Here is a 16,333-nt window from a genome sequence, read left to right as displayed (position 1 = left end):
AATAAGGAGAAATGTATAACATTAAATCTCAAAAATGCCCTTAGAGTAATAGTAAAGGGTTGGGGACGTAAGAAAAGAGTGACGCGCGTGCGGCATCCTTAACTCCGGTTTCAATCATCGTTTCCTGGCTCGCCGAAGCGGAGACCAAAAAATCATGTCCGCAACCTGAAAAAAAAAAAAAAAATTCAAAAGAACACCGAACTTTTAATCAAATTTCACTGTCGACGGTACGCAGAAAGAGGAAGGGAAAGGAAGAGAAGCAACCACAATGGGAGAAGGAAGAGAAGGAGACTGGGAGTGCAGTGGGTGCAAGAACAGGAACTACGCCTTTAGATCCTTCTGCAATAGATGCAAGCAGCCTCGTCTTCTCGTCGACACCAAAACCCCTGCTGATTCCAAATGGCTTCCTCGCATAGGCGATTGGATCTGCACCGGTTAGTCTCTCTCTCCTCCTTTCTTGCGTCTCTGTATCTATTAGAATTTTCAGCTTGTGGTGATTGGAGCGAATTATTATTGTTAGTTTATCATTTTTAATGGGAATAATAGGGTGTTAGTGTGTTATTCTGTTTTTGATAGAATTATAATATTTATTGTTATTTTTAATGGTGTAATAGGTTTTGTTTGGTGGTTTAGGGTTTAGGGCCAGTTTTTGGAGTTCTTCTTTTATTTGCGCTTCAGGTGTTGAATAGTTGCACCGAGGGGTTTAGTTGTTGTATTTAACGTGGAACTATTAATTATGCTCCTGTTGTTGGTTGTTAATCCTGGTCTTTATTAGGCTATAATATCTCTGTTAAGATGGATGTGCTATTATGTTTCTGAAATGATTATTGCTGGAGCTTTCTGGATGTCTTACGGAGTTTTATTAGGTAGTTTGTTAAGAATGTTTCCTCAAATTGAAAGCAAAGTAGCTAACTGGCTTTGGTGGTAGCCATTTCCCAAAACCTTTTTACTTGTAGAGTTTTTAATGACCCAGCTTGCATAACCTTTTTTTCCCACAATTTGCAGATAATTTAAGTAGAAAGCTATGATCAAAACTTGACTATTGTCTTTTGCTGGTAGGCTTAAGTCAGTCCTATTTTTATGGTAGATATGCAAATTTTAATTTTTGCTTATTTATTTTATTTGTGAGAGCATGATATTTTTTCCCCCTCTAATTATCATCTTATCTTGACTATTACTTTTTGTCTGTTTTTCCCCCTCTAATTATCATCTTATCTTGCCTATTACTTCGTGTCTTTTTTGTCAAATTAAAATGAAGAACTTGCGATCAATTAGGTTGAGTTTTTTTGTTTTTTTTTTTCACTTTTTATGTGTATTTTGGTATTGAATGGGGCTGGTTGGTGTGCGTATACATGGCTTCCTTTCCATCTTCGTGGCTGCATTGTGGGTTGCGTGTGTATGGCAATGGATCAATAGGTTGCACTAACAACAATTATGCATCAAGAGAAAAGTGCAAAAAATGTGGTCAACCAAAGGAGGTAGCAGCAATGCCAGCAATTGCAATGCCTGGAGCTTCTCTCCCAACTTATTCACATTATTTTGCCAGGGCCCCAGGAGGACTGGAACAAAAGATGAATATTGGATTTGCTAGCAATGGTGCTCTCCAGCAGCCACTTCCTTTTGCTTCAACCTGGTCTGCTGGAGGACCTGATAAGTACGAAGTTCAGTCAGCTTCTACTTGGCCTTTAGGTGGAAACCAGATTTCTGGACCTCCATATGCAAACCCCATAAATCAACCTCTTACAGTTCCAAAAGGATGGCGAAATGGTGATTGGATGTGTAATTGTGGCTTCCATAATTACTCTTCACGTGCACAGGTATGATCATGTTGACCATTTCGTGAGTCAGATATTCTTCTTCCATTTCAGATGTATTTTTGTGTCTGATCTGGTTGTTATGCAATTGCAGTGTAAAAATTGCAATGCTTCTATACCACCAGGTATGCTCTTATTCTTGGTTCCATAGTAATTGGTAAGTAATTAGCATGGAATTGTGGCTGCTTGTTATTTGTATCTGTTGTTGGAAGGAAAGTGATATTACAATGAATGTTGTTTCTATTCATTACATAGCTGCAGCAAAAATGCAATGTCATGCAACATTTTTCTACTGTCATTTATATAATTGTTACAATTAATTAAGTTTCCATCTTGACAATTTTTCAGTAATTTAGTTGTTCTCTTACTGTCAAACACTTGCCTTTAGTTGTTTGGAATGTGTACCATTTTCTACTATCTTATCTGTACCTATTTTTCTTTTCCCCTTTATTGGCCTGAAGCACTTGGAACAAAGCGATTGGCATCTGAAGATTTTACTCAGGACTGGGAGAACAAGAGACTGAATTCAGGAAATGTAAGAAATGATTTTCTAGCATGCTATCTTTTTATTTTCATGCTTCATAATTACAGCTGCTTGAGGCTATTCTTATTTTAATTTCTCTTGATAGAATATGCAGACAAATGGAGGACATCAAACATATACAGGATTCAACCAAATGGTAGGGAACACTGGTGATCCAAGACCAGGATTGTATGCTCCCTATCCCAGTGTTAACTCAGGTGCAGCTCCAAATTGGCAGGCACCATTGCAATTCCCACTTCAAGTAGCAACACCTGCACTCCTTGGAAAAGGGTAATGCTGATTGAGTTACTCCTTCACAGTGTTCAACTTATCAAATTAGACACATACGCTGTGAGAGACTAAGCACATATGCGGCTTCTGGCACACTGAATTGCTGACTAACTGTGAAGATCAAGCTTTTTCAGTTTTCTGGTGTTCATCTTGCAACTGATTTACAACTATTGCCATGTTAATTAGTCAGTGAGTTTATGAGAAAAGGCCATTGACTGGGGCAACAATATAAGCTTCTTCTGCAAAGATACTGCGAGCTAGGACTTTTCTGGATAACTTTTCGCATATTATTTGTGTGGGGCAAATACAAAATAGAATCCTTTAATGCACAATCCAAATAAAAACTTTGAAGCTGATTAACAGATTTATTATGGTAATATAAGTTGTATTGTTCATTATTTACTAAAGATAAGAATGTGAAAGAAATATTCTAAAGCAATTGTCCCCCAGCTTGGATTATTTGGGCCTTTTTGGAGCATGTTGTGAGGACTGAGTTCCCATATCTCCTGCGTGATATTGACAATTGCTTTTGTGGTTGATTTTTAATACCTTTTCCTCATATCCTTCACAGAGCAAAGCAATGGCGTAATGGAGATTGGATGTGTACAAATTGCAACAATCATAATTATGCATCTCGATCACAATGCAATAGGTTAGTTTCTAAATTATTTTATGGATTTCCTAAACTGTCTGAAAGCTGGTTGTTATGGATGTCATGTAGTTGATCTGGGATTGTATTATGTATGTCAAACTATTTGCATGTCAGTTTTTGTTTGAAATGAATTAACAGGAAATTTCACTCATGTAATTAGTTAACATTATTTTGGTGAGAGTAATTATTTTAACTATTCACAACTTTATTTTTTAATCTTGGATTTTTGTATTTTCCTCATTATCAGCTGGTGAATGGAATATTCACTTTATGCATCCTTTCACCGTATCCTCTGGCCTTTCCCTTCAAACCCTTCTCCTGTTTTCTTTCATTGCATATTCTTTTCCTTGCACTGGGTAAACTGTGGATGTCACCTTAACTTCTTTGGCAGCTACAATTTCCATCACCTATTTGTTTTTCTAAGTGCAGGAGCGTCCAAATGGTTAGCATTGAACCTCCAATGTATATTGTTTGGGGAGATAATGTTCCATACAAAAATCCTCTGAAATTGCCAGCTAAAATCTATTGGCCATCCTAAAATAAAGGAAACACAGTAACCTAAGCTGTTATTTTTGGTTATGTTCTTCATTTATCTATTGAAGGTTAATGAGTTTAACTATAGAAAAAATTTACAACCTTCTATGCATTTTTATATCATTATGCTTTTTGCTGAATGTTGGAAGTTCTTCTATAGGTGTAAGACACAGAGAGATGCTGTTGTGCAGCCAGTGAATGCAGTGTAGCTGTGAATTGGATGGCTTAGATTGCTGTCGCTTCTATTGCCCCTTGAAGTTCTCTTTCATTTTTGCTGCAATGTTTGGCCTTGAAAAGTGGAAGTCTTGATGCATCATTCCATTCTATACATTAGTCATTGTAGAAATTAGTGATTGCTGATATTTGAAAATTGAAATACCAAAGAATGTATTGAAAGCTTGGTAGTTTTGCTTCTATAGCAAGAGTGTCAGTGTGGATGCCATTCCTTTTTGAAAGCTTGTTTCGGTTACAGAATTCTAGTGTTAATTTGTGTATTGATTTACTTATAGTTAATCATTGGACTAATTTACAAGAATTTATTCCAGTTTTATTGGAGTATTCTGTTCATTCTTGCCTTCAAACATTATATATTCATACAGTTCTTCTGAGTTCCAAGATGCTGGAGAATATGCATATTGAAAATTTCACGGGTGTGGAGTTCAGTGGTGGCTTGAAGCTGTGATTAAAAATTGTGAACTGGAAATGCAATGGACAGAGAAACTTGTATTAGTGTAATGCCAGTTTAGATTCGGTGCTGCAAGGCCTGTGTCTTCGCTGGTTCTGCACTGTGCTTAATGTTCCTGTTCCTCTTTCTGGAACCTCGTTTGAACCTTATCTCCACACTGTTTCTGGAGGTGTTATGATTGGTGGAGCTGGCTATGGATTGATCAATGGGAGTGTGTACAGTTGTTTTTTATTGTTGAAGAAGAGTTTTTATCGGCGGGGATGGTTGATGGAAGTGGGTTGAAGAACTTTGGTCTCCATTTCTTTCTTTTTTATGAAGCAATCGTTTTTGATGCAGCCGCGCACGCACCCCTGTTCCCTGATGGCCTATACATGTGCCATGTAATCAACTGTAAACTTGTAAAGATGTTTATTCCGCGCTGGCAAATTATTTAGTAAAAAAGTTCCTCAGTTTTATTCGGTGTACATGAAGCCAAGTCTTATTCGAGTATTATTATTATTATTATTATTATTAACAATTTAAATATAAAAGTTTTTGACTTTACTCAATATTATATCTTTTAATTGAATTTTAGTTACCATATTTTTTTAAAATAATTACCTGTAAAATAAGATTTATGATAGGATTAATTTTTTATTTAAATAAATTGTATTAATTAATATATTAGTATTATATATATATATATAGTTAAAATTAAATAAGGACTCATTAACTTAAAAAATATAAAGTAAATAAGAATTTAATAAAATTCTAATAAATTTATTATAAAATAAAATTTATTTTACTATTAACATCATAAATTTTAATTCATTAACTTTAGTTTTATTCTATTAGTAATATCATTAAAATCATACTATTCATGTGTTATAAAGAATGATAATTTAATATAAGCTTTTTCCAAATAAAAACTCTATTATAGAGTTGTGACACTAATTTTGATTGATTTAGAGACCAGTAATAAGCATTATGATAAATTTAACACCATATTTTTGGAATGGTATGATATGAAGACCTATAACAAAATTTTATTTATGTTTTAAAAAATAAAAATTTGAGCATGAAAATTTCTTTAAAGAAAAAGAAAGTTATTACGAGATTTATTTTTAATTTTTGAATTAAAATATATTTTTAAATTTATAAATTGATTTTAAAAATAAATAATTATTTATTTATTTTTAAAATTAACTTTAAAAAATTTAATTTATTAAAATAATAATCGTGATAGTATTTTTTACATTCAAGCACTGCAATGTATTCTCAAAATTACATTCGTATCCGTCCTATTTTATAGCTCAACTGAAGCGTCTCAGTAACCTCTGCAAAAATCTCTTTGTCGGTCTGTAAATCGTAACTCAGCAATGACCGATCTCGACCGGGTCAGAAAGGACGATCCTTTCCTCTTGCAGTATCAGCCATCCGATCTCCGAATTGCGTCGGAATTCCTCACCACCTGGCTCCCTTTTCTCTCCAGAGATCTCTGCCACCACTGCACCCAGGTCCTTTCCGATCGCATACGCTCTCTCGACCCTGGTACTCCCTTTTTTATTACCCTAATTAATCCTTTGTTTTGTTTATTGAAGAAGGCAATAATTTAACTATAGTTGCACGTTTGATTTCAGTTTCTTTTTTTTTTTTTTGGTTGGAGGGTGTGGTGGTGGTTATAATTAGATGTGAATTTTAGGGTTCAAGTGGAAAGTAATGGATTTGGGAGTTGTAACAAGGATTTGATTCTAGAAAAAAAAAATTTTTTGCCTTTTCTTGTTAATTTCACTAACTTTTTTTTTTTTTTTTAATTGTAGAACTTGGTGCCGAAGCAGAACCTTCACGGTCAGATAAAACAATAACGCCTGCGGCCCTGAGCAATGCTGAATCGCATGAGAATTGTTGCGATGGTAACTGTGACAATAATTCATCGGGGAGTTGGAAAGATGGGGATGGAGATGATGCGAATTCTTTAGGTAGTTGGAAAGATGGAGCTAGTGGGTGGTCTGAACCTGTTTCTGAGGCGTCTACTAGTGGAATTCTTGGTGCTGCGCCTTTGATTGAAGCCCCGAGCCACCGGATGTCTTGGGCTGACATGGCGCAGGAAGATGAGCTTGTGGAGGAGGAGGAACAGAGGGAGTTGAACAAGCGGATGGTTAATAGAAGTGCTTTGACTGGGGAGATGAAGATGTCAAATGAGCTTGAGAAGCCCAAACTGTCGAGAGAGCAAAGAGAGTACATCAGGTTTACTAGTGTGAAGAGGAAGAAGGATTTTATTTGTTTGGAGAGGGTCAAAGGGAAGATTGTTAATATTCTTGATGGACTTGAACTCCACACTCGTGTTTTTAGCGCTGTAGAGCAGACAAGGATAGTTAATTATGTGCATGAACTTCAGGAGTTGGGGATAAAAGGAGAACTGAAAGGTTGGTTGTCTTTCACTCTATTCTTCGTCAACTTTTTTTTTAAATATATAGTAATGACCTTTCTAGCTATCAAAAAGAAAGAAAAGGGATATGCAAATTCTCCAAAACATTTTTTTTTCCAGTCTCATCTTCTGTTGTCATCTTCTTGATTAAATGCATAGGTATGGGTTTCCTTTTGAGATGGGTTGAGATTATTGAACATGAATGTCACCTCTTATGTTTTTCTGTACATGCCAATTGAATTGGTGAAAGTAAAATTGAAATTAATGCATGTTCATGTTGCATATCACTGTGAGCACTAATCATTAAATGGTTTTGCAGTGTAGCAAGTAGTGACATTCTAAATTTATTCCAGTAGCAAAATTTGTGGTATATTTTAGCTGCCAAAAACCTCTAGTTTCACAGAAAAACTCTTGTTATATGTAAGGTCATTCCTTCCCTTAAAAAAATGCCAAAAGGGTGGGGATAGTGAAAAATCAACACTTGATGTGATTGTTTTTCTCAATGGAAATCGGGAAACCCTTAATATTCTTTCACCCTGTCCTTTCCCTTCTTTTTCCTGTTTATGATAGCTTTTGTTATCATAGATCTATATACCAAATGCTTTTGTCTTCTTTCTTTTTTCTTTTTTTTTTTTTTTTGGTTCCCTTATCAACGAAAGGGTGGTCTGCTGATGGTTTGATGTTAATAAAAGTTAAGGTGGCCGCCATTGTTTTTGCTTACTTCTGTCAATTGGCTATTGTTTACTATAATTTGCAGTGCTATCATTTGTTTGTGAATGGTGGGATTTGATGGATTTTCTTCTCTCATTAAGAGAAAATTTGTTAGTAACCTATTTGAATTTTATGTTTGACTTTCAAGCCCATGAGTCCTAATTAGCCTAACTCTTTTGACCTAGGGTTGTGACTTTGAGTGGTTTTCACATCTAAAAATATAGCACAATTGGATCATAGGATTATGTCTTCCCTGAGTATAGTATCGTTGTAGTTGAGCTGAAGGATCATTGTTTATAATGGACTGTGAACATTTTATAAAACTTGTATATTGCAGATAGAATTGGTGTTGCTTGTACTGTTTTGTGATTTGCCTATTTTACCGTTGATTGAAATACAAAATTAAGTCTATTTGTTGTTAAGAAATCTACTTTTGATTTGTTTTCTTGAAGATATGTGTTCATTTGTATAGATAAGAAACATGAATAACTTCTTCAAGAATGTTTGTCTTCTCATCATTTTGTTGTGCGAGTTGGAAAAAATTTCCCTTTTCATTTGATTTGATATATCATGTTCTTACTAATTGAACGTGGAATATCTGAAATTTGCTTGCAGAAAAAACATATACAGCCCCACAGAAGTGGATGAAGGGCAAAGGGCGCATAACTATCCAATTTGGTTGTTGCTACAATTATGCAACAGTAAGTACTGACCCTGTTTATGTATTCAGTGAGTTGCTTATGGCGATTCAATGAATATAGTGGTTATGAAGTATCTTTATGAAAGCTAAAAAGCTTGCAATTGTAGTTATAACTTGTAAGGATTGTATGATTTGCGATCCACGATTCAAAAACCAGTTGATTTGAATTGATGTGAAATGAGATTGAACAGAATATTAGATGAAAATTACATTTTGATTCAACTACATGATTCTTTGGATTTTTCGAATAATCTAGATTAAACTCCTTTAGTTGCTCTTTTCATCTAACTCCTAGTCCCATTCATTTCTTTTCCTTTTTTTTTCTTTGGTGTCATTTCTCTCTCCCCTATTTTCCTTCTTTTCCTTCCATTGTCTTTTTCTTCCTTCTCTCCAAAGAAAAAAGAGACAAATGAATTGATAAGAAGTGATAATGGTTAATCTTTGATATTCTTTTCCTATTTTGAAGATGACAAAGGTGATAAAAACTTTTGCATGCTAGATAACGGAAACTGAAGTCTTTTGAAATTACAAAATTCATAGTTGAAATTGTAATGCCCTATGTCTATTTGTATTATGTTTATATGATATATAATGTAAATTTCCAATACTTTTGTTATCATATTAGCACTCATACATGTAATATATGCTTAATAATAATAAGAATAGTTCATGATAGGACTAGGATCCATATTACCTACCTAGCAATCACCTTTTCTGGCCACATAATTATTCAGTGCATTTCATTGTCCAATGCATATATTGTTGGTTATATGCATATATATCGTTTCTAACTGATTTTAGAATTTGCACTGAATCTTATGATTCATTTTGATTCTCAGTTTAGAAATTAGGATTTTGATTCATGATTTAAATCTCAATTTGACAACCATGCTTGCTATATCCTGTTGGCAGGACAAAAATGGTAATCCACCTGGCATCCTCCAGAATGAACTTGTAGATCCTATACCTAAACTCTTTAAAGTGATCATTAGAAGGCTGATCAGATGGCATGTTCTCCCTCCAACCTGTGTACCTGATAGTTGTATTGTTAATATTTATGACGAGGGGGACTGTATACCTCCACATATTGACAACCATGATTTTGTTCGGCCTTTCTGCACTGTGTCATTTGTCAGTGAGTGCAATATAGTATTTGGATCAAACTTAAAGGTTGTTGGTGCTGGCGAGTTTACTGGATCAATTGCAATCCCTCTGCCAGTGGGGTGAGTCCTGTGTGCAATGCTTTACTTGAATTCCATTGCCCTTAATTGGTTTTTCTGTTCTCCCCTTTTAGGCCCTGTTTGGTTTGTCAAAAATTGACCTAGGAATGTGAATGAATTGATTTCATTCCTTTTATTGGTGTTTGAAAACTCATTTTTTTTTCATTTCCATTCCCACAAAATAGGAAAGCTAATTCTCACAACTAAAGAATCGTCATTCCTCTTTTCAATATGAGAATCAAAACATAGGAATAGGAATGGTTATCTTGTTAACGGGTGAATGCTTAATTTCACCCATGTACTTATTAGATATTTCAATTTTAAGATATTTCATATTATTAATTAAAATAAAATTTTAAAATAATATATTGTATTTTTATATAATTAATTAAAATTAAAAATTGAAATTATAATTATAATAATAATAAATATTATTTTTATATTTTCATATAAATAATTAAATTTAAAAAATTATGATTATAATTAATGTTAATTATTTAAATTAAAAATGCAAAAAAAATTATTTTGTTATAATTAAATAAAATTGAAAATTTATAATTAATTATAATTAAAAATATAAAAAAATTATATTTTCTTATAAATAATTAAAATTAAAAAGCAATATATATATATATATATATATATATATATATAAAGTAATTTTAGGTTGATTTTCATTATTAAATACAAAATAAGTTTAATTTCGATTATGCATCTTATATATACGAATCAAACACCTTGAAAAGGAATCTGATTTCGATTTCACAGTGAATCAAACATAAATGAAAATTCACCATTCCGTTTCCAATTCCTTTTGATTCCTATTCTGATATTGTTTCCAATTCCAATGTGCAAATTAAACAGTCCCTTAAATCTTTTGCATTGTTCAATTGTTGCCTTGTATGCACTTTTACTCTATGCTTCTTGCTATGGAACCAAAATCTTAAGGTCAACATATGCTTTTTTTTTTTTCAGATCTGTTCTTGTATTGAATGGAAATTCAGCTGATGTTTCTAAGCACTGTGTGCCTTCAGTTCCAACAAAGAGGTATCAATGGAAGTTTAATTCCTATTGTTTGGTTCCAATTTACTTGTTTTGATGACTTTTGTTAACGTAGTTTCTTCCCACTTTTGTATTTCTTTTAGGATATCTATTACATTTAGGAAAATGGATGAAGCGAAACGGCCAATTGGCTTTGTTCCAGCGCCTGATTTGCAGGGAATTGAACCATTAATGTATGATGTGAACAAAAAAAAGAGGTTAGATTCTCCCAAGTCTGAGCCTTATAGGAGAAGGCAGCCATTTGGGATGGAGGGTAAAATGGAAATTAGAGGATTTGGAGAGAATGGTTCCCAATCAGAACCTCGTTACTCAACTCAGAGTAGACGAAGGTCTGCAAATAAGCGGAGTTTCAGGTGATGGATGAGATCAAACACCCTTCTGTTGGTCCAAGTGTAATTTTCGGATGTGAATTGCTTAGATTTGTTTGTGGGCATATTTTGGTCTTATATGGATAAGTTTGTTATAGAGGTAGTGGGTGTGAAAGAGCTAAGGGAAATGGCATATGGGCATTTATATATCTATTCAAGTATGTATAACTGTGTTGAATGAATTCTTTAGTTGAATACTTACTTAAGATGTATACAAGCATTTATGACTGGAATAGAGAGCATTATTCAAGAGTATGCTTTTATTATAAAGTTGCGGGGATAACTGTATGGTTCGATTTTGTGCGGCTGCATCCTTTTGGATTACTTAGTTAGGTTCTGCTTGATACATGACTTAGTTGCTGCTAGTTTTTATGAAAGTGTGATGGGATATGCTAGTTTGAAGCCCATGATCGGAGTTGTCTGTTTGAGGGTGCTTGTAACACCATTAAACTATGGGATGCTGTTGTCTGTCTATACGCATTTTATGTTATTAGATGTGAAGGTTGTAATATTCTACTTTTCAACTCATGTTTGTCTATAATAAATGTGTCAATAATTTGTTAGTTTCTTATTGTCGACTTGCATCCAGATTTTTAGGGGATGTTTCCATTTGTTTGTGCCCACTTATTTTAACCATACTGGGGCACAAACAAATGGAAATGAAACTGCTACGGTAATGCAGGTTTGAAATGGGGTAATGTATCACAGGGGAACAAACCACCAGGTGTTCTGCTATTTAGAGATGCAATAGAGATGAGAGGAGGTTCTTCCTGCCTGATTGTTTGCGTTCGATGAACAGTGTGTCCATGGCAATTGGCAACAATTCGAAAGTCATCTTTGGGAGAATGGTTGTAGCCGGTAGCAACCAGTATATTTTTGCTGGGATTGGCATCGGGTCTTGATAGGCTGAATGGAGCGTCGTGCAGAGCTTTTTAACCACTGCATTATACCATGGATTGATATGTTGTTGCTGGTCATTTCTTTGTTTGAAAGCTTGAACAATGTGAGATAGATAATTGTAGTAATACGATTTAACTGAACAATTTGAAAAGTAGAATAGTAAATTTTAGTGTTTATTTATTTTCAAGAGTGCATAAATACAAGGAAAAGGAATAAAAAAAGATAAATGGAGAAGAGAAATGAGTAGTCTGTTTCTAGTTGAAGAGAATAAAAAAGACAGAAAGCGAAAGAGAGAGAGAAATGAGAGTGGTAGCAGGCTAGGAGAGGGTTAAGAGATATGGAATGATAGTGTGATGTATCTTTGGAGATATGGGGAGAAAATAAGAACAAGTGGATGATTACCCGAAAGAAAAGGAAGTGTACCTCTGAGGGCTGCCTCACCACGCTACTAGGGCACCTCCTCATGAGGTAAGCAAAGCAGCTGTCACTACGATTTTTTTTTTTTTTTTTGATGGATAAGAGACACGGATATAGCCTTAGGCTTCTCTTCTCTTCTCTGCCAAATCAAGGTCTTTAAAAGTTGATCATCACAGAATGACACTGACTATTACACATATCATTTGCCCAAGAAAAACAAAACCCTGTCCATTTTCTCACCATTAAAGGTGATAAATGTTAGAGATGGCAATTTTATTCATATATAAAACTTATTCCATCTTAAAATTTTACTGAATAAGAATTGTCACTATTTTTACTGGAATAAACAATAGCAAATTGTATATTTCATCCGGACCATCCACTATTAAAACCCCGGGAATATAAGTATAACAAAACCCGACCCATTGTTCCCATAACCCAATGTAAATGCATGATAAGGAAAGGAAAATCTCATGATGGAAGTGTCAAAATCAAACAAATAACACAATCTGAAAAGTTGAGCTTGAGAGAGATGGAGAGAGAGACTGAAACTGTCAGAATTGTTGAAAAAGGAATGAGACTGTTACAAGTTGAGTTGAATTCAAGGAGATTGAATTAATATTAAGTAACTAATTACACAACACCGGATTATGTATGTGATTAAATATTTCTGAGATGACACCATAATCATAATGAACGAGGCTACTTTTTCTTTATTCCTCAGTTCTTCTTAGTTATAAACAATAAACATTTGTTAGTTGCTGAAAATTGCTTCTTCAGGATTCTAACACACCAGACGACAGCATATTCAGCACAAGACTGGAATAAGCAAACTCCTTGTAATTTCTTATAGACTAAGTCTCTTATTCGTTAATACAATTAATGAATTTATTATTTTTATTATTTTTTAATAAAAAATAACTTTCAACTCAACTAAACCTTTATTCTAAAAATTTAGGGTCGGCTATATGAATTCGTTTTCTCTACTCTAAACGATTTTTTGTTAAATTTTCAGAAATGTATAATGCTTCTAGGTCATATTGAACTCCTCTCCTCCAAGGCAATTTAGGTCTATCCCCTTTTTTTCTTTCTATCCTCTAACCTAATGTGCTATACTTGTCTAACTGGAGCATCCCTATGTTTATGTTTCACATGACCAAACCACCTCAATCTCCTTTAAAAAAAAAAACTTTCATTAAATAGAAATAAAAATAAAAATTTAAAATATAAAACATTTTATTAATATATTTTATATAAATAAAATATTTATATAAAAAGTAATAATTATTTTAATTTAAGGATTGAATTATGTTGGTAGAGCATTTGAATTGACTAAGGCCATATTAAACAATATTAGTTATTCTAGTAACCGTTAACTGTTTTATTAGCCATTAGTCGTTAGATATTAACTGTTAATGGTTAGCTATTTATATAACTTGTAACACCCCTAATTTTTAAATTTATTATTTTATTGATAAATATTAATATTTTATTTTATTTAAATTTTAGGAAATTATTTGAAATTTTTCGGGTTTTAGAAATCGGGTTCGATTTTCTGAAAATATAAACTTTGATGATTTTTAAAAATTAATTTAAAGATCACATGGTAAAACTAAAAATATATTTGGAGTTTACGAATTTTTCTGAGTTTTCTAGAATTTTTTCAAAATTTTTGCGCCTCATTTTCGGTTCCAAGGTAGAGTAAAAATTCAAAATTTTGTATCTTAAATCAGACCGGTCGAATCGAACCGGACCGAATCGGACCGATCGAATTGGACCGGCTTCTTTTTCCTTTTTCTTTCTTCCCGCGCGTGTCCCGACCTCTCCCTCTCTCTCTCTCTCCCATTTTCTCTCTCCTCCCTCCTCCCCTCGCCTGCCAGCCGCCACCCAGCCCTCCCCACCTTGCAGTCGTGCCACCCCAGCCTCCCCCCATCACCGGCGACCGCCTAGAACGCCTGGAAAACGCTTGTGAAGCCGCGCGACACACAGCGCGCCGTTTCGGCTTCTCGACTGAAATCCGGCCGATCCAGCTACCAATTGGGTCGGGTCTTGTGTCAAACACCATCTACACCTCGAGAGTTTTCCATAGACACCAAGAACACTAAAATCCATCAAGCGGTTTATCCAATTTTTTTCCGGGAAGTTTTAGCCCATTTTGAATTTTGGGCTAGATTTCTCGCAAACCGTGAATCCCACGAGAAAACCGAGAGTACCAGGGCGCTCCACTCGTCGAGAGCTTCGCGGCAATATAAATTTCAAAAATTTTCGATACCGTTTTTTGATGGGTCCCACGGAACTTCGTAGTATTTTCCGAGTATTAAATGAGCTTAGAAAATTTCGTAAAATTTATGTACTAACCCCCCGTGTTGTGGGCTTTGTGTAGGTATCTTCAATTCACGGAAATTCGACAGTTGTCCAGGTTTGTGAATTTCCGGCCAGACAGACCGGCTACTGAAAAAGTCTTAGAATTAGATCGAGATTTTAGCTACTCCACCGTTGTCAGATGTCCCGAGCGCGTCCCCGGATTCGGAATCGGCATAGGTAAATCCGAACCTTGCTTTTTCGTAATTTTATAGTGCTTAAATGGGATTAAAAATCCATAAAATATTCGTGGTAGCTCAGAAAATTATGATTCTATTTGCATTAGCCTAGTAATATTGCTAAGGTCCGCGGGGCAAAGTTTTAGAATTTTTAGAGTTTATTTGGGTGGTTTTTGCAAAAAGGGTCAATTATAAGGACTAAACTGTAATTTTACATATTATAATTGATGACTGTTTTGATGGGCCCAGGAGGGGGTTGTGTGATATGATTGAGTTGTAGGTGTATAGTTGGTAGATATAGAAGTGTGTTTTAAATGCATTTGCAGATTGGATAGGTCCTAGGTATAGGGGAGACTCTGCCGGATTTTCGGCACGACTTAGGATGTATTTGGTCTTTTCTTGGTTTGTATTGAGTCAATTGTATTAAACAATTATAATAAAATTACCAAGTAAGTCGGGACAGCCTTCTTTCTCCGCCCAGCCGCCACAGTGACTGCTGTCAAGTCTGTGAGTAAAATATTAATTTTAATTGTAATTTCGATATTATTATATGTTCAAGCATGCCCATGCATCGCTTATATGTATATGTCTATGTAGTTAAACTCTAGGCATGATTTATGTTGCATTCACAATTGTTAAAGTGCCATAGATGTGTTTGTAGTAATTTGGAGCAGTGTGCGTGCGTTGGCGTACGTGTGGTATAGTATTGGATATGGACAGGACGGGTAGACACAGCTTGAGATCTTCACTGGGACCCAGTCTTTCGTGGTAGACACGACTTGAGTTCTTTGCTGGGACCTCGATTTAGTTTATTAAGAGAAAGTCCGGCTTGAGTTCTTCGCTGGCACAGGTTGGATTTAAGAGAGCTGTATGGGGGATCAGCTCCCATATATTTATGATTGACATTACTGGGTGTGTGAGTGCTCCAAATTACCTTTTTGCTATTATGATGTGAAAATATTCCTGATATTGCATTTCACTCTACAGGATGCATTAGTTTTAGATAGTTATAGAGATTATGGTTAAAATTGATATTTTACTTTCTGAGTCGAACGCTCACTCCTGTTCAATATTTTTCCAGGCCACAGGAGGATATTTTTGAGGTTAACCTGGTTTTCTCTCTTCATTTATTAATGTTTGTATAAACCTGTTAACTCTTAGAATTTTCACATGTGTTATAAATATTTATTTGAATCGGGTCTGTAATATAAATTGTCATTTTGGACTTGTAAACTTATTATTTTATGCATGTGTGTTGGGCTGGATGAGGGAGCTGAGCTCCCATTTATTTTTATGTTGTATGAGTATGTGGAGGGTGAGCTGAGCTCTCCAATTGATTATATATTGTGTTTACAGGTCGGGTGAGTAAAAAACTCTCAATTGAAAGGTCCATTTTATGTCCGGACTCTATTCGGTTGAATTCTTGAAATTGGGCCCAAATGGGCCTTAAAGTTGGGTTAAGGAATAGTTAAGCTTACTATGGGCCTCGGGGGCTTTAGGCTGGCTCAG

General features: G+C 34.7%; 2 protein-coding genes across 4 annotated transcripts; both read left to right on the top strand.

Annotated features, from left to right (window-relative positions):
* The first annotated feature begins 72 nt into the window (after positions 1-72).
* LOC110659365 (uncharacterized) lies at positions 73-4,381 on the top strand. 3 transcript variants are annotated; one of them, XM_021817277.2, is made up of 7 exons: positions 73-434; positions 1,417-1,817; positions 1,909-1,939; positions 2,276-2,349; positions 2,453-2,628; positions 3,200-3,280; positions 3,975-4,381. In XM_021817277.2, exons 1-7 carry the CDS (start codon positions 269-271, stop codon positions 4,021-4,023), a joined length of 978 nt encoding a protein of 325 aa, XP_021672969.1. In that variant the 5' UTR covers positions 73-268; the 3' UTR covers positions 4,024-4,381. The 3 variants fall into 3 exon arrangements, with proteins under 3 accessions (XP_021672969.1, XP_021672968.1, XP_058009139.1); XM_021817276.2 differs by having other exon boundaries at positions 74-434; positions 2,444-2,628; XM_058153156.1 differs by having other exon boundaries at positions 83-434; positions 1,547-1,817; positions 2,444-2,628.
* A 1,368-nt stretch (positions 4,382-5,749) lies between these two features.
* Positions 5,750-11,237, top strand: LOC110659364 (RNA demethylase ALKBH9B). Its single transcript, XM_021817275.2, has 6 exons — positions 5,750-6,029; positions 6,299-6,904; positions 8,233-8,318; positions 9,230-9,540; positions 10,513-10,584; positions 10,683-11,237. Exons 1-6 carry the CDS (start codon positions 5,858-5,860, stop codon positions 10,954-10,956), a joined length of 1,521 nt encoding a protein of 506 aa, XP_021672967.1. The 5' UTR covers positions 5,750-5,857; the 3' UTR covers positions 10,957-11,237.
* Positions 11,238-16,333: the final 5,096 nt, after the last annotated feature.

Source organism: Hevea brasiliensis, chromosome 9 (genome assembly GCF_030052815.1).
Source record: "Hevea brasiliensis isolate MT/VB/25A 57/8 chromosome 9, ASM3005281v1, whole genome shotgun sequence".
NCBI lineage: Eukaryota > Viridiplantae > Streptophyta > Magnoliopsida > Malpighiales > Euphorbiaceae > Hevea > Hevea brasiliensis.
Note: the sequence above shows the minus strand (reverse complement) of the source record. Positions and strands in the feature narration are given on the sequence as shown.

Bases quoted from the DNA above. Each gene is read 5' to 3' on its own strand.
- LOC110659365 (XM_021817276.2), top strand. From the start codon at position 269: ATGGGAGAAGGAAGAGAAGGAGACTGGGAGTGCAGTGGGTGCAAGAAC. The intron at 1,940-2,275 runs GTATGCTCTTAT...ATTGGCCTGAAG, and splicing joins CAATGCTTCTATACCACCAG to CACTTGGAACAAAGCGATTG. The intron at 2,350-2,443 runs GTAAGAAATGAT...TTCTCTTGATAG, and splicing joins AGAGACTGAATTCAGGAAAT to AATATGCAGACAAATGGAGG.
- LOC110659364 (XM_021817275.2), top strand. From the start codon at position 5,858: ATGACCGATCTCGACCGGGTCAGAAAGGACGATCCTTTCCTCTTGCAG. The intron at 6,030-6,298 runs GTACTCCCTTTT...TTTTAATTGTAG, and splicing joins CATACGCTCTCTCGACCCTG to AACTTGGTGCCGAAGCAGAA. The intron at 8,319-9,229 runs GTAAGTACTGAC...TCCTGTTGGCAG, and splicing joins GTTGCTACAATTATGCAACA to GACAAAAATGGTAATCCACC.